At 37.3% G+C, this 19,098-nt stretch overlaps 3 protein-coding genes across 3 annotated transcripts; 2 read left to right on the forward strand and 1 right to left on the reverse strand.

Moving 5' to 3' along the window:
* Positions 1-3,317: 3,317 nt before the first annotated feature.
* LOC111804167 (probable serine/threonine-protein kinase PBL18) lies at positions 3,318-7,163 on the forward strand. Its single transcript, XM_023688881.1, has 5 exons — positions 3,318-3,578; positions 4,354-5,031; positions 5,547-5,804; positions 6,038-6,163; positions 6,329-7,163. The coding sequence occupies exons 2-5, from the start codon at positions 4,405-4,407 to the stop codon at positions 6,956-6,958; spliced, it is 1,641 nt and encodes a 546-aa protein (XP_023544649.1). The 5' UTR covers positions 3,318-3,578; positions 4,354-4,404; the 3' UTR covers positions 6,959-7,163.
* Positions 7,164-7,446: 283 nt separating this feature from the next.
* Positions 7,447-11,050, forward strand: LOC111804169 (protein FATTY ACID EXPORT 3, chloroplastic-like). Its single transcript, XM_023688882.1, has 6 exons — positions 7,447-8,174; positions 8,405-8,795; positions 8,948-9,115; positions 9,994-10,040; positions 10,161-10,198; positions 10,703-11,050. The coding sequence occupies exons 1-6, from the start codon at positions 7,920-7,922 to the stop codon at positions 10,770-10,772; spliced, it is 969 nt and encodes a 322-aa protein (XP_023544650.1). The 5' UTR covers positions 7,447-7,919; the 3' UTR covers positions 10,773-11,050.
* Positions 11,051-11,139: 89 nt separating this feature from the next.
* LOC111804166 (phospholipid-transporting ATPase 1-like) lies at positions 11,140-18,264 on the reverse strand. Its single transcript, XM_023688880.1, has 8 exons — positions 17,919-18,264; positions 15,414-17,728; positions 14,321-14,657; positions 13,402-14,176; positions 13,166-13,289; positions 12,831-13,050; positions 12,080-12,538; positions 11,140-11,966 (listed from the first exon to the last, which is right to left on the reverse strand). The coding sequence occupies exons 2-8, from the start codon at positions 16,831-16,833 to the stop codon at positions 11,759-11,761; spliced, it is 3,543 nt and encodes a 1,180-aa protein (XP_023544648.1). The 5' UTR covers positions 16,834-17,728; positions 17,919-18,264; the 3' UTR covers positions 11,140-11,758.
* Positions 18,265-19,098: the final 834 nt, after the last annotated feature.

Raw genomic sequence — 19,098 nt, forward strand, 5'->3', positions numbered from 1 at the left:
AATACCTTTAAATTAAAAAATATCCTTATCAATATTTTTGTTTAAAAATACCATTTAATTTTTTAAAATATTTTAAAAATACTTTTTATTTTTTTTATTTTTTACTTTCAATAATATTTTAAAAATACATTTAAGTTTTCAAAAAAATTATTAATACTCTTACTATTTTTAAATAAAATTATATTAAAAAAAACTATTTTTGTAAGTACCACATTACAAAATAATCAAGAACTTCGAAAGAACGTTAAAAGTTTAGAGATAATTTTTGAAGTGTCGATAGATGATTTTCGTTCATATATAACAGTAATAATTTTTATACTTTTTTTTGGGTAAAGGTAAAATTTATTGTTATTTTTAAAATTTCAGAGTATTTCTTTTAATTTTTTAAAAAAGTTTGATGGATATTAATGAACCTTTAAAGGTATTTTTAAAATAAAATATTATTAAGATAAAAGTAGAAAGTTTATTAATTTATTAATATAAATCTCATTTAATTATTATTATTATTATTATTTTGAAGAAAAGAAAGTTAAAAAACACGTGGTGATAATGATAGTCTAACTTTTTTAATAATTAAAAAAAAGGAAGAAAAAAGGTTGAAAAAGCGAGTCCAAATTAAACACCGCCGGTGGGGCCGACCGCTAACGTCGACCGCCAACCGCCGACCTGCGACGGTGGAAACATCCACAATTTCACGGGATTTTTGCCGCCCCTCAATGTTTGTTAGCTGTTAAATGGATTTCCTTTTTTATTTTTTTTTTATTTTTTTTTATTTCTTGACAAAAAAAAACGTTATTATTATCTGTGGGCCCCGCGTATGATTCAATGCTATTGCATCGTGCCCGTCCATCTCTTCACCGCTACTGATCTGACGGCCTATGTCTCGAGTCAAAGTTTATCTAGATAGGTGTCGTTGACCATATAGGGAACATGTTTTTTTTATAAAAAAAAAAATTAGTTTTTTTAAAAAATAAAAATATATAATTTGAAAAACAATAATTAAAAAATAATATAATTTTCAAACTTTTGACTGGTGTTTTGCCACCTCCCCCCAATCTTAATCTAGGCGCCGTTTAAATTACCATTCTGCCCTTGCGCGTGCCCGTTCCCTTTTTACCCTTTCTCTTTTTCTTTTAAAGTTAATTATTATTTTTTTTTCTTTTACTTTCTAATAAATTTTGTGCTTTTTTTAACCCATCTAAATTAATAAAAATATCTTAAACTTTAAATTTTATCATTTAAAAAATATAAATCTTTAAAAAAATTTAAATTTAAAAAGTAATATAAAAAATATCATGAATTTTGGAGAAAGACGATTAATATTTTACTTCATAAATATTTTTTAACTTAAAAAAAATGAATTCTCAAAAGTTTTATTAATATCCTTAATTTTTTTTTTTAATTTCAAACAACTCTAATTCTTTTTTTAATATTTAAAAAATACTAGTTAACATTATAAAGGGATAATCTGTGAAGTGTCAATTGACAATAATAACCTTTTTTTTATATTTTTTTATAAAAATTAATTATATTAATGTTGTTTAAAGAGTGAAAGGATATTATTGAAACTTTTTAAAATCTAAGGATATTCTGAAATAGTAATCCAAGCTTAAGGTATTTTTGAAATAAAATAAATGTATTTTTGAGAATATTATTGACACTTTTTTAATAAATTAAAAATATTTTTGAAACAAAATATAAAATTTAGAGATATTTTTATTAACTATCATTTTATTAAAAATTAATTTTTCAAAATAATTATTTTTTAGTTTGTTTATGAGTTATCTTTCCAAATGAGTTTCACTTTTTGAGTGTAATATTAGGTCGGTGAGTTCATTTATATTCATAATTTTGCATGCATTTCACGACCATATTGCAATGCCCCGTATCACACGCTTTTTAGAAAAAGTAACAGTAAGCCACTCAACATAAGATTGCTTCAAACTAGACACGTATAACTTTTTGCTCAAAACCAAATATACTTAACTTTAGAGTTCCGATGATTGAGTCACCAGAAAAAAAAATGCAAAAGACAATATATTAAATCACGTGTATTGTTTAACTCACATGGCTTGAAATGCAAATCTATATGATATCACACCAAAACGTTATAGAATGAATACAAAATAATTATAATACGACAATCTTAAGAAATATCGGACATTGAAATTACAGATTAAAATTAATTTTATTTTATAAAATTCAAACATAGAGCGGTTAAACGTAAATTAAACTACAAGTTTAGTTTGATCATATTCAGCGGATTCCAAAAGTTAAAAGATTATATAATGAGTTCACTAGTACATATATCGTCGTCAGCCTTACAGTTTTAAAACGTATATGCTAGGGAGAGGTTTTCACACCCTTATAAGAAATGTTTCGTTCCCCTCTCCTACACACGTGCGATCTCAAAATTCACCTTCTTATGGGGCCTAGCATCCTCGCTAGTACACAGCACAGTGTCTAGCTCTAATACTATTTGTAATAGCCAAAACCCATCATTAGTAGATATTATCCGTTTTGACTCATTAGGTATCGTCGTTAGCCTCACGGTTTTAAAACGTATATTCTAGGGAGAGGTTTTCATACCCTTGTAATGAATGTTTCGTTCCCCTCTCCTACCCACATCATGGGATCTCAAAATCCACCCTTCTCGTGGGGCCTAGCATCCTCGCTAGTACACCGCATAGTGTCTGACTCTGATACTATTTGTAACAGTAAAAACCCACAATTAGTAGATATTATCCACTTTGACCCATTATGTATCGTTGTCAGTCTCACAGTTTTAAAACGCGTTTGCTAGGGAGAGGTTTTCACACCCTTATAATAAATTTTCATTCCCCTCTCTAACCCGTGGGATCTTACAATCCACCCCTTTGGAGGCTAGCGTCCTGGTTGGCACGTCTCCCAGTATCTAGCTTTAATACCATTTGTAACAGCCCAAACCCACCACTAATAGATATTCTACTTTGATCTCGTAACGTATCCCCTTTTTAAATCGTGTATGTTTGGTAGAGGTTTCCACACGCTTATAATGAATGTCTCGTTCCCCTCTTCACAATCAAATTTAGTCCGATATAATGGGTTGTTGAAATTTTAATCCAATTTGGATCGTGTATGGCAAGTGAATTATGTAAAATAAATTAAGAAAATTGAGAGGCCAAATTTGCAAAACCTAAAAAATATAAGGACTAAAGTGAAAAAATAATTAAAAAAAAAGAAGGGAGGGGTATAAAGGTCATAAGGAGGGGAATATGCTATTTTTGGAGAGCAATATTAAATAAAGATACTTTTTGTTAAATGTAATAATAAATCTGTTTGTTTTGGTGAGAACTTCGACACTGTTCATTGGAGGCTCTTCGCTTTCTTTCTCCCTCTGTTCCTAAACCAATTCTCAATCATTTTCCATTTCTTTCTTTCTTTCACTGTTTTTGCTCTCGAAATCTTTGCTTAATCCTTCTCCCTTCATCTTCTTCCACTTCAATTCAATCTCACAAACCCCAATTTCTTATCCCGTTCATTTCGCACTCCGCCGATCTGTTTACACTTACTTGTTGCAACCTCTTGCTTTTCTCCAGGTATGGATGATCGTTCCGTTTACTCTTTGAATTTGTTCCATTTCTTTTAATTATTATTTTTAATTCATTGAAAGCTCTGTCACTGTTGAATTCTATCCGGATTGGCTTCATTTTTTGTTTCTGTTTTCTTGTCGGAAGATCAGATGGAGATGGGGTTTTTGTTTGTTTTGTGCTTTTGACGGTATGTTGTTGCTTGTTTTTGTGTAATCGGATGAAATGGTTAATGGATTTTATCGCAGTGGAGATGGGGGTTTTGTTTGCTTGATTTTGTTTGATTGGATGATATGGGTAATGGGATTTCCCCCAAAAGTTAGGGTAATTGAGCTGGTGGGCATGATTAGAAGTTTGAGATCGTATATTGGTTGGAGAGGGGAACGAAACATTTCTCATGGTGTTGGAAACCTCTCCGTAGTATATGCGTTTTAAAAACCTTGAGGGGAAGTTCGAAATGAAAAGGCAAAAGAGGATAATATCTGTTAGCGGTGGACTTGGACCGATAGATTTCACCTGGTTGAGATTGTAGAATTTGTTGATTTTTTGTCATCTCCGTCTTTGATTTGTATTTCGTGTAGAAGATAGGAAGTAAACAAAAATGGTGATTGAGGGCTTTAGTTGTATTTCGTGTATAGTCAGTTCATGATGATATTTGAATATGAATGCACAAATAGTTTAGCTTTTGTTTTTGGGTTTATTAATTTAGAACTTGCTTTATTTATGTCTTTTAATTTCTTTTAATTGATGGCTTTGTTCTATAATTTATTCTTTCTTTTTGCAGGTTGATTAAGAGTACGAGGCTTGTTTGCATTACTACCATCTTGAACATAAGATGGGGTGTTTCAGAGTTTCAAAGAGCAAGAAGAAAAATCATGCACAGAGTGTTCATGACAAACGGGTTAAGTCTAAAGAAATTGTGCCAACTATGCTGCCCGAACCCCAAATTTGTATCCGCACGTTGCAGTCTGCACCACCAAGTTTTAACACCAGAGTGAAACCTGTACAACCAGCTAATGGAGCTGCTGGAAGTAGAGTACGTACATTGTCCGCTCCATCGACTCTCGATGTAGCAGAACAGGACGCTCTTTCATCAGTTGAATATGACGAAGCAGAAGAGTCAATTGGTAGATTCGGAATGAATAAAGAACAAAGATCCCCAAGTCCTCAACCCCTTCCTCTTCCATCACCCCAGATTATTGTGGCCTTAAAGAAAACTGGAAGCTTTAAATCAGTGGTGTCATCTGGCCCTCTGTATGCCTCTGGACCTTTACCACTACCACCTGTGGGAGCGGTCAGAAATTTTTCGTTTGAAGAAATATCTGCTGCTTGCCATAATTTTTCTGCCGAATCCTGTGTTTCAGAGACGTCTTCTTTAATGTATAAGGCTTCTTTTGGAGATGACGCGTCGACTTCAAAGAAGTTTGAAGCCACCGTTACTTGCCGTCATCCCTCCAACCAGGTGAGATATAAAGTCTGGTATATTACTTGTGCATGTTTCCATTTTTAATGGTCTATGTAGTTCATGAAATCTGCTACCTCGACAGCTCTTATTGAGTGATATGTAGACGAGTTTTGAAAGTTGGTTAGATTTAATTCTTCGTTACGGACATCTGTTGATCAGATTCTTTGTAAATTACTCGTGTGGTCTCATTATGTTAGATTGGAGTCCATTCTTGTAGCTAGTGTTCTAGCTCCTGTTTATAATCTTTCATCCTTATTTTCTGTTTAAAAGCTTTCACCGTGAGCTAGCTCTCTACAACGAAAACAAGGACTGATCCTTTTATTCTCACACATCTATACATGATTTAGTTCGCACAAAAGCTCAGGAGTGTCATTTGAGCTTTTGACACATTTAAGTTAACTCAAAAAGTCTTTTGTACTGTCATTTAGGCTAGGGATAACTTGAGTTGATTTATATCACTGTGGTTGTGAAGCAACTGGAAATTCTTATGCACTTGCTACTCTATACACCAGGGTTTTAAGGAATTTGTTTCCGAGGTCAGTACTCTAGCATCCTTGCAACATCCAAACATCTGTAAATTGCTTGGATTTCATGCCCATGAGGGTTCAGGGCAGAGAATGCTGGTGTACGAGAGGCTCTTTCACGGAAGCTTAGATCGTCTATTGTATGTACGATCAGATGGGCCTCCTATTGACTGGAATACAAGAATAAAGATTGCATTATGTGCTGCACAAGGACTCACTTTCCTGCATGAAGAGGGACCTTTTCAGGTGAGCATTTAGTGGTCCGTTTTCTTGTTTTCCTCATTTGAATCAATACTACTTGAACCTAGAGTTGTATTTTTATAACTGATTTTGGTTTGGAAGTGTTTCGATTGACCAAAATAATAACTAGTAACATTCCGCACTCCCCGTCCCAGCCAACATACACAGTCACTCTCAAGAAAAAAGAAAAAAACAGAGCGTTTTATTATTTTAAAGCTGAATGTGATCTTTATTCACAGGCAATGTACAATGATTTTTCGACCGCCAACATACAAATCGACAAGGATTTTAGTGCCAAGCTTTCTGGTTATGGATGTGTTGGACAGGTTCCAACACCCGAGTCAGAGATCTCTAACAATTCTGTGGTGAGTTCTTGATTATATTAGTGAAATTTTACCTTTGATTTTCCCCCATGCTATAGAATTTTTGGTGGTACATTCTATTATCATGGCTTCATAAACCTTCATTTTTCGCTCAGACCAGTTTGAATGCAAGGCTGTTGATTGCTTTTCATGTTTTTACATATTCAGGCAGCAGCATATCTACCAATGGAGACATTGGAGAGGGGGCTGCTTACCCCAAAGAGCAACGTTTGGAGCTTTGGAGTCGTTCTTCTAGAATTGCTAACTGGGCGAAGAAATCTCGATTCTCGTTACCCAAAAGAAGAGAGGAACTTAGTTAAGTGGAGCAGACCGTTCCTCGCTGACGATGGTCGATTGTCGTTGATCATGGATTCTCAATTAAAAGGCCGCTTCCCAACCAAGGCAGCCAGGACAGTGGCTGACATTGCTCAAAAATGTCTTCAGAAGGATCCCTCTGAAAGACCCACAATGAGAAATGTAGTTGAGCATCTGAAGACCATCCAAAATTTAAAGCAATCGAGCCGATTCCCTCTGCAAGAACCCACTGCTTCCCCTGCAAAACAGATGCTAAGATCACCAAGCCTTGATGGATTCATTTCACCAGCAGCAGCCAGATTAAGTTTCTCGCCTTCTCCACCTTCTGGAGTTCACCCATCTCTTTCACCTGGTGCGAAAACTTTCACTCCTACGCTTCCGTCCCGGCTATGTTCAACCCTCTCCTTTGAGGATTTCGATCGACAAGAAAGGCGAAAATCATCTGCATCATCCCTTCGAAGACCTCGAATCGAAGGATACTGAGATTCTAAATTAATTTTATTTGTTTATTGTTTTTTAAACTTTTCTTCTTTGTTTTCTTCTCTGGTCTTCTGGTGATTGATTCAACACAATGTACAGCAGATGGAAANAAAAAAAAAAAAAAAAAAAAAAACATAAATATATGCTTATTTTTGTGTAGATATAGTTCTAACAATGTCATTAAATGTAAATTTTATATATTTTCTCATGCCCGAGTTTCAAACTACTTTCTTCTTCAACCATGATTCTTATTTTCCCTCCAAAATTGAAGATTACTTATGTGATTAAGCTTTTGAGCAGGACGAGTGTTGGAGCAGATTGAAGATGCCATTCATTCAAGTCCCAAGCAAGCATGTCAAAAGGTTCTTGATTGTCGTCTTGTCTCAATCAGGTTTACCTGAAAAGTAGCAGCAGAAGAAGATAGGAACATGTGCTATTCCTTGCTTGCCCTGTTGACTGAATTAAAGGTAAGGCTGAGTATTGAACTCTGATTCACATGTCTATCTGTGGCCCATTTTTCCCATTTTGGTTGCTGATCATTGTTCTATTCTTTGTTGTAATGGTTTTACTCTGCAATTGAACATAATTTAATGAATAAGACGTTCATTTAATGAACGATTCGACCTCTCACCTGGGTTGGTTGAACACAAAAAAAGAGGAAAAAGAGGAAAAAGAGGGCTTGGAGTATGTAATGTAATGAAACAAGGGGGTTTCACAAAAGCAAAAAGGTTCGACAAACAACCATCAAAAAACATTTGATGGTTCTTTACGTGATTCTTCCCACCAAACCCCAAACCCAAAACGTCAAAAGATCAGAACTTTCTCATTGCTCCACCGTCGGTATCCTTGTTTCTATAACATCCTAACAGCCCTTTCTCCTCATGACCCTTGAATCCTTCCCCATTTCCCTTCATCTCTTACGCCCTTAGCTTTTCTCTCTCTTTCTCTGCTTCTGTTGCTGCCGATGGAGTCGCTTTTGGTTCTCAATCCCACTCCTTCCCCCGGCCACCCATCCCCTTTGAAGCTCAATAAGTCTACTGCTGTTCCTGTCCGCTACCACCCCAATTCGTCTCTGCGGCTCGATCCCTTGATGGGTTATCGTGCTTGTAAGGTCTCCTCTGTCGCTAACACTCTTACCCATAATGGGTTTCTCTCGCCGTATCAAAGGTGTGCTTTGACTCGACGGGTTATGGTGTTTTCCGCGTCGCATGAGGAGTCGGTATGCCAAATTCTGTTCTTTTCTGTCACGGATTAAGGTTTTTAAGCTAAAATTTGCATGAGAGATATGATATTTCATTTATTTTGAATGGAGACATGTACATATATACAAGTTCTTGCTTGATAAATCAAGATTTTGTTTATTTTAGTGAATTTTCAAGGTGATATAGTTGATTATATGCGTTGAATGTAGATTGATAGCCCCATTTGTTTTATTATTTGTATAATTAGCATTCAGAATCTCAAGGGGAGAAAGATGGAAAAGATATCAATTTTGATGCAGAAAAGCCACAAGAGTTATGGAAAAAAGCTTTAGATTCCTTCAAAAAACAAGCCCTGAAAATGAAAGCCATTTCAAAGGAAGCGTATGAGGAATACTCTGCGAAAGCATTAGTTGCTCTGAAAGAAACTTCTAAGGTTTTGAAGATTCAAGCTGATAAGGCAAAGAATGATTTGAACTTTATAATGCAAGAATGCGGTGAAGAATGTAAAGAATATATTGCCACTGTTGCAGAGAACTGTCCTGAAGAAGTTAAGGAGATTGTGGAAACATTTACTTCTCCAACTGCTGACTTAAGTGATATTTCAAAACTTCAAGACTTTCATTATGGGATACCATATGGTATGTATTACCGAACTTTATGCGAGGCTTGACGGAGTAGGGTCAGCCGTGACTTGTTTAATGGACATTGTTCTTGCGTCGATTTGTCTAGTCGTCACATGGGCTTATAAATCTCCTGCTGACCCCTTTTTTTTTTTGCTAATGGTCTACAGGACTGGTCCTTTCTTGTGGTGGTTTCCTTTCCTTTATGATAACTGGAAGCCTTTCTGCAGTTAGATTTGGAATGATACCTGGTGGTGCTTTGTTGGCCTTGAGTGTTTTAAGCTTGCAGTCATACAAAAGAGGACAATTACTTCCTCTTGCACTGAAGGGGCAGACAGGTCAGTCTGCCATTCTTTCAATAACATAACATATGTAACATAAATGATTGTCACTCTTAGAGTGATGTGTTGAGTAAGTGTGAGATCCCACGTCGGTTAGAGAGGGGAGCGAAGCATTATTTATAAGGGTGTGGAAACCTCTTCTTAACAGACGTGTTTTAAAAACCTTGAGGGGAAGCTCGAAAGGGGAAGCCCAAAGAGGACAATATTTGCTAGCGGTGGGCTTGGGCTGTTACAAATGGTACCAGAGCCAAACACTGGGCGATGTGCCAATGAGGAAGTTGAGCCCCGAAGAGAGGTGGACACGAGGCGGTGTGCCAGTAAGGACGCTAGGCCCCGAAAGAGGGGTGGATTGGGGGGTCCCACATCGATTGGTGAAGGAGAATGAGTGCTTGTTAGGACGCTGGCCTCAGAAGAGCGGGGTGGATTGTGAGATCCCACATTTGTTGGAGAGGGGAATGAAGCATTCTTTATAAGGGTGTCCCTAGCAGACACGTTTTAAAAATCTTGAGGGGAAGCCCAAAAAGAACTATATTTGCTAGTAATGAGCTTAGGCCGTTATAGTAAGCATTTCGGTCCTTAATTCTACCCCATTCAAACTTGTTTAACAATTCTTATTGGCAAGTATTTTTCCTGTTGTCTTATCATGGTCATGTTTGGTGACTTTCATGTGCTTCATAATCTGTCGTCTTATGCCACCGTATTGTTGCTTATGAAATGTACGAGCGTATTCAGATAGTTCCTGCTCCGTTTTATGAGTTGCGTTCTATTTTAGTCCATCCATTTCGAATCATCTAATCAGTTTTCAGTCTCCATCTCTTCTAGGCTCTCTTCTTAGAACGTATTATTAACCATTTCGAGATTTTTTTGTGCAACAGCGATTGCAAGCATTCTATTTCTTAGAGAGTTGCTCTTAGTGTTTCGGGTGAGTACTCGAGATACTAACTAAAGATGATCTTTACGTGGTAAATGATGCTCTCGAACCTACAGAATCAGGACTCTTTTCTAATGCTTTGTTTTTGTTTTTCTCTCTTTCTCAATGCAGAGACCATCATTTGTTAATCTCTTGACAACTTTGATCAGGTATATGTCTTTTCTTTCTTCTTTCTTCTCATGTTCATTATTGCTTCTTTTGGATGGATGCAAAGAAACCTATCTTGTCGTTGACCCAATCATGATATTCCACTTAATAGATCGGTCCTATTAATGGATCGGCCTGGTCAACCCAATCATGATATTAATGGATCCGCCATATTCCACTTAATAGATCGGTCCTATTAATGGATCGGCCTGGTCAACCCAATCATGATATTAATGGATCCGCCATATTCCACTTAATAGATCGGTCCTATTAATGGATCGGCCTGGTCAACCCAATCATGATATTAATGGATCCGCCATATTCCACTTAATAGATCGGTCCTATTAATGGATCGGCCTGGTCAACCCAATCATGATATTAATGGATCCGCCATATTCCACTTAATAGATCGGTCCTATTAATGGATCGGCCTGGTCAACCCAATCATGATATTAATGGATCCGCCATGCCGGGTTTGTTGGCTGAGACATTTCTTTTTTGTGCAGTGCAACTATGGTCTTACTTTACGTCCATAGGATCATGCTGAACGCTCGCATCAAAAAGGAAAGATTTTAGTACAGAATGAAAAAAGGTTTTATAGATGCCAACGAACTTATTATACTAATGGGAAGACTCTTCTCTTCATTTATTGCTCGGGCGAGATAGTAGAAGCTACTACAAGCTCGAGAGTCCTCCTAAACAAACCCTAAGAAAAATATGGTAGATGCTTTAATGCCCGAGCATGGTCGTGATAGTTTTCACGCTCCAGACTTGATCTTCTGTTTTGAACTGGTTTCTGTAAGTGTCATAATAAACTCTAATGAAAACCACATTCAAATTGTTCTTCCTCTGAATGTAAACATTCCAAACATTCCAAATCAACTAAGTTTCCATTAGGACAAAGGCAACAGCTTGGTTACAACGCACAAACAAGAGATGAGTATAATGCAAAGGTGTATGTGAGTGTTCATTCCTTGTGTTGATGCGTAAAAATGTCTCCAATCTTTACAAGGGTTAAACAAACAAAATNAAAAAAAAAAAAAAAAAAAAAAAAAAAAAAAAAAAAAGCCCCTATTATATACTTCAATTCAATATCTCCTTTTTATCTCAGCACCCTAATGTCATATGATACAGTATATCAGAGAATTCTGCATTAGATTTCATCCTTCCCCACCTCCATTCCAACCGAGAACAAAACATATAACTCTACGACTCGAGATCCCTCCATCCCTCCTCGACCCAACCATAGACATTTCGTATGGTGGGGCATTCCATCGTCTCCCAATCTGTATATCGCACCCGACTTCAAACTCTGTGATCCAAATCTCCCAATGTAGGTCGTGTCCGAGGACGAGTTTTAAATTTGCATTATACGACCTTCTAAAGCAACTCAAGCCTTCAGAGTAGAGATATCTATTAACTAAAAGAATTCATCTACGTCCAAGGACAAATGCATCACTTGGCATGTCTAACCTTCAAAGTTACAATCACGCATGTGCTCACCACAGGGAAGCCATCTGCAAATAAGTTTTTGCTCACAAAGATGGTAGAATAGACATGTGTTAATTGGAATCTCGACCTTGCTTTGAACTAAACTGTTCACGACCTTTTCGTTTTCTCAGTACCTCGGCTTCTCTGGCTATCTGAATGTCCGAGGGCCAGAATCTTTGGTGCACAACTTTAAAAAGATAGCGTGGAAGCAATGCAACAACTATTATGAGCAATATAGACAACCAATAGGTTGGGGACTTAGCCAGATGAAAGATCGTCCTGCAAAACAACAAAAAAGGGTTATATCATGCAAGTAAATCAGATCAGACGAACTCGTTACATTTGCAGCACAAATCAGACGAGATAACCAAGATTCGGTACAGGAAACCAACCAGTAATTAGGAAAAACGGGTATCGAATCCAACACCACCATGCATGCGTACGTTATGACTATGGATCCCCAGACTGCAGCATGTGTAATATATACCCAACGTTGAACATCCATCGCTAAGTGTACGTTCACAAGGATAACAACAGCTATGGTCCACAAACTTCCCAAGCTCCATATATCAATGGAACTCTCCTTGTAAATGAATAATGGCACATAGAAGAGAACAAGACTCTGCCAAAGGGTATCAATCATTGTGAACCAAAAGAGACGCAAATTGTATGCCTCCTGTCTATAGCCAGCACCATAGAGCTTAGGATATTGGAGTAGGGTTTTGTGACTCAAGTCTTTGTCCAGAATACCAACAAAAATAGTGGGGATAGACGTATAAATAACAGAGTAAAACACACTACTCCAATCAGTCAAAGCTGAAGTTGTTGAGAACGCTGTGCATAGGATGTACCTAAGAAATACAAAACAAAAAGGCACATCAATAATGCATAAATTTCATCAACAGAAGATATAATGTTTCAGAGCCATGAATCTATCCCTTCTTCATGTTCCAGATTTGGGGAGAAGGGAGGCCATTGATTTCCTTTTATAGCACAAATTACATTTTCCATTTTGAAGTATTTTACTCTCTAAGTTCATTTGACGACATATAGTATTCAAGGAGACCATGAAAGCAGTTCAATGTCGATGGTTCGGGAATTGGAAAGCATGTATCCAGTCTATGATGCAAAAAGAAACCATACCAGAAGAGCATCAAGACGAAAACAGCATTGCGGTAGAAGTTGTATAGAACCATGTAGCCTACACGTTGATAGTTCCAATGTCCATGCACTAGAAGTAATCTTTTTAAAAAGCGAAATTGTCCCATGGCAAAATCAGATGCCATTACCGCTTGACGCCCTTCCTGTCCACATATACCAACGCCTACATCGGCCATCTGAATCATTGAGACATCATTGGCCCCTAAAATAATTGCCATTGGACAGCAGATGAGTGTAGCACATAAAGCATTTGTCAGTTATACTCAACAAACAAAGGTATAATCTATGATATTTTGGGAGTTAGAGAAGAAATTTACCATCGCCAATTGCCAATGTCATATCATCAGTTCTACTCTTAATCAGATCAACAATTCCAGCTTTCTGCAAAGGAGCGACACGACAGCATAGCACAACGTTGCATGAAGTTGCAAGCTCAAAAAGCTGCCATAAAATAGGAATCATTGCAACAATCATTAACAAGTCATAAAGTATTAAAGCGATATTGATGATGCTAAAATGTATAGGTTTTCAAAGGTAATAACAAGATTCTTGCCTCTGACTCCAATTCCTTTTCCAAAATGTACACCAAACTGTTTCCATCAATTATTAGAGCTAGTGGTTTATCGGTCACTTCTTCTTTCTCTTCATTAAAATCTGACATACTGGATGTCTTTGGTGCATCATGGCCTTCATTCTCACAATTCATCTTCTGTGTATGACTTCTGCCCTGTGTTGATTTAATACCATATTTTTCAATAGCATCAGCTAAAAGTTTCCTGCAATCATACTCGGAATTTCCATTGACAATAATTGACTGCATATCAGGAGTCAGCAATTTGCAGGAGAGACCGATTGATATGGCTGTCTCCTGCTTATCTCCAGTCAGAATCCAGACCTTTATTCCAGCCTGCCGAAGAGATTCAATGGCTTCAGGTACACCGTCTTGAAGCTTGTCCTCAATAGCAGTTGCACCCAAAAGCTTTAGATCACATTCTATAAGGGCTGCTGTCTGACGTAGTTTTACTGCTCTTTCAGTCAGTGAAGTGCTAGCATCCTCATATCTGCTCTGCCACAGCTCAAATTCAGAATCTTTCAGGTCTCTAGCAGCAACTACAAGTGTTCGCAAACCTTCCATTGAATATTCACTCAAATGGCATCGAGTAGCATGCTTTATAAATTCTTCCCTATCAGAGTCATTGCCTAAAATACTCAACATCGAAGTATCGGCACCTTTTACCAGCACCTTTATAGTATTGTCAGGGAATCTGATGACAACAGACATTCTTTTGCGAACGCTATCAAACTCATGTAAACCCAAAACATCCAACCTAGAATCACAAAAAAAAAAAAGACATGATGTAATGTTGTATAGCAAAACCGTCATAAAAATGGTCAACACAACAAAACAGGGTAGGAATAGAAAATTATCAGACAAGCTAAGAAATAAAATTAGAAAGCAAGGGATTATCTACCTTAAGTTCTCACCATTGACATCTATAACAATATGCCCAGACGTGCGCTCAAAAAGTGTATATCCATAAGCAGCGGCTGCAGCAACTAGTGCCTGCTCGTCAGGGGATTCCCCCTGATAACCAATAGTTTCAACATCCTCGTGCAATTCACCATTTTCATAACCAGATTTGTCATCCATGAGAATAGGAATTACAGTATTGCATGCAGCCAATGTAAGAAAAAATTCATGTGCAGCAATCTTTTCATCTCCATTTAGGTCCTTGTGCAATAATTTGAGAAGTTCAATATCAACAGCAACTTCAGATTTAAGTTTCCTCCTCCTCCCCCCTATAGTTGCTGTTGCAAAAGATCACACTAGATGAAGGAAAAAGAAGGAAAACACATGATACAGAATTTCATCTACCAGAAGGTTTTGATTACTCAAGGAAGAACATCACAGGACATAGGCTGGCCATATAATTGGAAATCATACTGACACCAAAAACTGGACCTAATTTTATTGTCATCAGAAATGCAAGTAAACCTAATTCTTATTAGTTTTGGAAGTCATGTGCCAACCCCTGCCTTTTAAACTCTGAAGATTTTAGATATTCCTTATACCATACACCTCAACAGTAAAAATGTTATAATAGTTTGTAAAATTGAGATGTTATGGAGGTCACCGACAAATCTTGTTATGTTTATACCAAGTACGAAGAAATTACCCAACAGTATTAGTTCAATTCATGAGTTCATCTAATATATACTTGTAACTACAACCACTTAGGACAGTAAATTAGAAAAAATGCAAGATCTCCCCAAAAAAATGTAAGCTCAATAACAAACATGCATTGAACAACAAAAGATAGAGATCAGAGTAAAGATTTAGTGCACTTATTAGCATGTTGGGCAATAATAATAATAATAATAATAGCAATAGCAATAGCAATAACAATGATACTTGAAACATTTTTCAACCACCAAGCTAAAAGAAATCCAGAAACATTAACCAATGGCAATTGCATTGGCAGCTTATAGGAGTTATCTTTATGAGTTCACTCAAACATGGATTACAAAATTATGATGATGGTAGCAATGAATTCATTTTCGTACCTGGAATGGAATACATTGATGAATAACCCTCAGTCAAGTTGTTCCCGTAATTCTTCCCGTTCACACTTGCTCTTTTAAATTCCATCTTATTTTCAGTAAGTGTTCCTGTTTTATCAGAAAATACGTAGCGAACTTGACCAAGATCCTCATTGATATTCAATGATCTACACTGAAACCTTGAGCAAGAGATTCTGCAGTACATGTGCTTATCTTCAATCATGAAATATGACTGCCCCAGTCTCACCATCTCCATTGTAATATAAAGGGATATCGGTATCATAATCTGGAACACTATAATAGAACTCAAAAAGGAGAAAAAGGTCTCCATAGGTATTCCATAAAACCTGTACTTCTTACCATCGTCGGCCCCATTTGTGAAATACCTTTTCCTATAATATGGCAAGGTATCAAGCTGTTCCTTGTGCCGAACAAGCCATAACCCCATTCCAAGGGCCACAACTAGACACATGACAAAGAGGAAGATTGACAACCACAATGTTTCCCTGTTCATGTAACCCTCCAGTTTACTTCGCTTGGCAGGAGACATTGCACTGTTTAACATGGCTTTTGTCTCTTGTCCAGCATAGACAACCACCCCAATAATCCATTCAGTGTTCTTCAGCTGACAACCACGCAAGACTATGTTCGACTGGCTGAGGGGAAATTTATGGTTGTTGAACTCCATATTGGCAGTGAACTCATAAATGTTCCTATTAGGTTGTTCACATCGAATAAGACCAGAATATGAACACCCCTCAGCTACTGCAAATGCTGTTTCCTGCCTAGCATACCTTGTCTTCAAGTTTGATTCACCGTCCAAATTCATTGTTTGTATGTAAGCAAGGCCACTAGGGTCACTTGTCCCCAATAAAACCATGTCACAAGGAATGACCTCGTCTGCACAGATCTTCACAACTTCACCTGCTCGTATTTTTTTCCACACTTTCAATCGGAATTCATCGGATTGAAGCACGAGAGCCTGTCTATTGTTCTCATTACGATCAGATCTATGTCTACGCCAATCCTCATAGCCATCTTTAATAGCTGTAACACATAGCACAAACAGGAGGGGGAAAAGAGATACCGTTCTCCCAAAGACTGCCAAAGGTGGAAGCTGGTTAAGAGCTGCAATAGCAAGAAAATAAAGATAGGCAACCCTATGGAACTGAATAAAGAGATTCTTTGGCAAGAAGGTAATCAATGTATACTTGCTGGTGGTTATCTCATTTCCTGTGAACTCATACTTATCATTAGTTCTCCTTGGATCATTGATGTATATCAACCTAGGATTATCGTCATGCTGTAAATTATCCTCAAACTGTATACTTTTATGACGACTTCTTTGTGCCTTATGTAACTTCTCCTGGACCCTAGAGAGTTCAAAGCTTGCAGGGTTATCATTAATATTATGTAGCTCCATTGCACCCCACTTGACCAGGCGTCTTCAATCCTGGGTGGGGTATGCAAAAGGAAACTGCTGAGGAAAACAGAGAGCCAACAGTATAAAACTGCCTCTTCCTAGATAGCGAAGTGGAACTTCTTGAGACAATTCTCACTACTCCAAGTGTTATCTCCAAAAGGGCTGACGCAGTTTTCCTTCACATGCACAATGTCATTCTGAGAATCGTCGTAACTGGAAGAGGTAAAAGAAGCACTGCGACATAGACAACCAAAGGAACCACGATTTTGAGATGGGGATTCTGATGAAGCCAGCAGGGGCTGATCAGATGTCATAAATATCTTTTAACAACATTGCGTAGTCTCACATGCAAATCAAACGAATCCCCAGCACACATTAAACCTTTCATCCCAAATCCATCCAAGAACAACACAAAGAACCAAAAGAATTTGAACTCCATTTCACTAAGAATCCGCATCCCATTATCCTCCTAAACCCATATTCTTGTTCTACCAACAATCAGTTCCCTCTGAATAACGTCCACGCCTCAGCAGACTAAATATCAGCACGATTCAAACAAAATATTTAAAAGAATCCCTAAATCTCTGTGCCTGGAAATGAAGAAGACAATGAAATATAATGGAAGGGCTTAGCAGCAATGGCGACACATTCAGATTCCTGCCTTTCCCTGGAACACCGTTTCCAAATTGATGACAGAAGTGACAAACTAACATGCAAGAAAAATCAGATCAGAGACCTGCCTTCCAAAGTTTCCAACAGAGGCCCACAGAAATCTGATCGAAGGGGGAATCAATGATGCACAAACAGCTCGATTCGACGGAGTATTGACAACACCCTCTCGTGGATCCAAATATCAACGCCACCCTACGATTCGCCAAGCACGCAATGCCAAAAACTAGAAATCAAATGAGACAAACGCGAATTAATAACCAACCCTAGACTTCAAAAACAAACCCCTTCCGCCCAATTTTATTTTCCTTTAAAAAAATGCCCCAATCGAATCAGACCCAGTAACGCAATCATCACAAAAAAAATGTAGAAAATGGAAAAAAAAGAAAGAAATAAAGAGAAAGAGAGATGGTTACCTGTAATAAGGGATGAAAGAGAAGGGTTATCGTCTCGGAATTGATGAAAGGAAGTAGAGAAGCAGAGAGATCAGAGGCCCCTTCAATGCACTGAATACGAAATCATAGTGGAAAATGGCAGAGAAGTGAGAGAAGAAGAAGGCGAAGGCGGATCGAGGGATCTCCCACCTGAAATCGCCGTCACCGGAGATAAATCGGGGGCGGGAAGATCAAAAAACACCCAAAAGAAAACGAATTAATTAAGAACTGGGAAAGGTAAAGAAAGGGGCAGAGGGATAAGAATAGAAAAGAAGAAGGGAGAGATAGAGAGAGAAAGAAATTGAAACCAGAATGAATTGGAGAGACAGAGAGAGATGCTAAGACCGGGGAAATCGGAAAACCACCCATTTTGCATTCGGTTCGGTTCGGTCTAATCCAGTGAAATACTCCACCGTCCCGTCCTTAACTAGAGATGTTCTTTTAATCCGAATCCGACCCGTAAAAACCCACCTCAAATCACTTACGGAATTTCCATTTAAGCACGAAATGATAAAAATTTCCTTATCAGATAAATGGTGTCAAAATTATATTTTCCGTTTCTACCCTAGTTTTGAGCTCATGACCGTCACCACGATGTCATCATTCATACATGGATGTCGTACATTTACTTTACGATATCACTCGAGTATTTTAAAAAATACTCAGCAAGTAATCCCACTATTGAAATCGAAAGAACAAAAGAGTAGCTCAATTTAAAAACGGGACATTGTTCAATAAATCCGCAATGCTACAGAAGAGTGAACTACTACCTCTAAATCCAAAGTGGGTCCGTCTTCGACTCGATTCCTCCAAAAATTAAAATTTTAGAAATTATATTATATTTTTTCTACTAAATATTATGATTTTATATATATTTATATATATGATAAATAAAAATTTATCGGTTACATAAAACTATTTCAAAATGAAATAGGAGATAGGGACGAGGACATCTCTATAAACTTCGGCTCGAGTAGCTATCCAAACAGATGAATTGTACTCGTGTCGATCTTTATTTATTTTCCTATAATTTTTTATGTTCTATAACTCTTTTACCCGTTGAATCAACTAAGACACTAAATTAATAACTCTCGAGTGTCGAGATTTATCTAACCTTATATTCACTGTAGTCAAATATACCTAATTACAAAAATTCTTTACC

The sequence above is a fragment of the Cucurbita pepo genome, chromosome LG10 (genome assembly GCF_002806865.2).
Source record: "Cucurbita pepo subsp. pepo cultivar mu-cu-16 chromosome LG10, ASM280686v2, whole genome shotgun sequence".
Classification (NCBI taxonomy): domain Eukaryota; kingdom Viridiplantae; phylum Streptophyta; class Magnoliopsida; order Cucurbitales; family Cucurbitaceae; genus Cucurbita; species Cucurbita pepo.

Coding starts and splice junctions, on each gene's coding strand:
- LOC111804167 (XM_023688881.1), top strand. CDS start 4,405: ATGGGGTGTTTCAGAGTTTCAAAGAGCAAGAAGAAAAATCATGCACAG. Junction 5,032..5,546: donor GCCGTCATCCCTCCAACCAG/GTGAGATATAAA, acceptor TCTATACACCAG/GGTTTTAAGGAATTTGTTTC. Junction 5,805..6,037: donor ATGAAGAGGGACCTTTTCAG/GTGAGCATTTAG, acceptor CTTTATTCACAG/GCAATGTACAATGATTTTTC.
- LOC111804169 (XM_023688882.1), top strand. CDS start 7,920: ATGGAGTCGCTTTTGGTTCTCAATCCCACTCCTTCCCCCGGCCACCCA. Junction 8,175..8,404: donor CCGCGTCGCATGAGGAGTCG/GTATGCCAAATT, acceptor TTGTATAATTAG/CATTCAGAATCTCAAGGGGA. Junction 10,041..10,160: donor AGTTGCTCTTAGTGTTTCGG/GTGAGTACTCGA, acceptor TTCTCAATGCAG/AGACCATCATTTGTTAATCT.
- LOC111804166 (XM_023688880.1), bottom strand. CDS start 16,833: ATGGAGCTACATAATATTAATGATAACCCTGCAAGCTTTGAACTCTCT. Junction 12,539..12,830: donor TTCGTCTTGATGCTCTTCTG/GTATGGTTTCTT, acceptor TGTATTTCTTAG/GTACATCCTATGCACAGCGT. Junction 11,967..12,079: donor CCCGTTTTTCCTAATTACTG/GTTGGTTTCCTG, acceptor GTTGTTTTGCAG/GACGATCTTTCATCTGGCTA.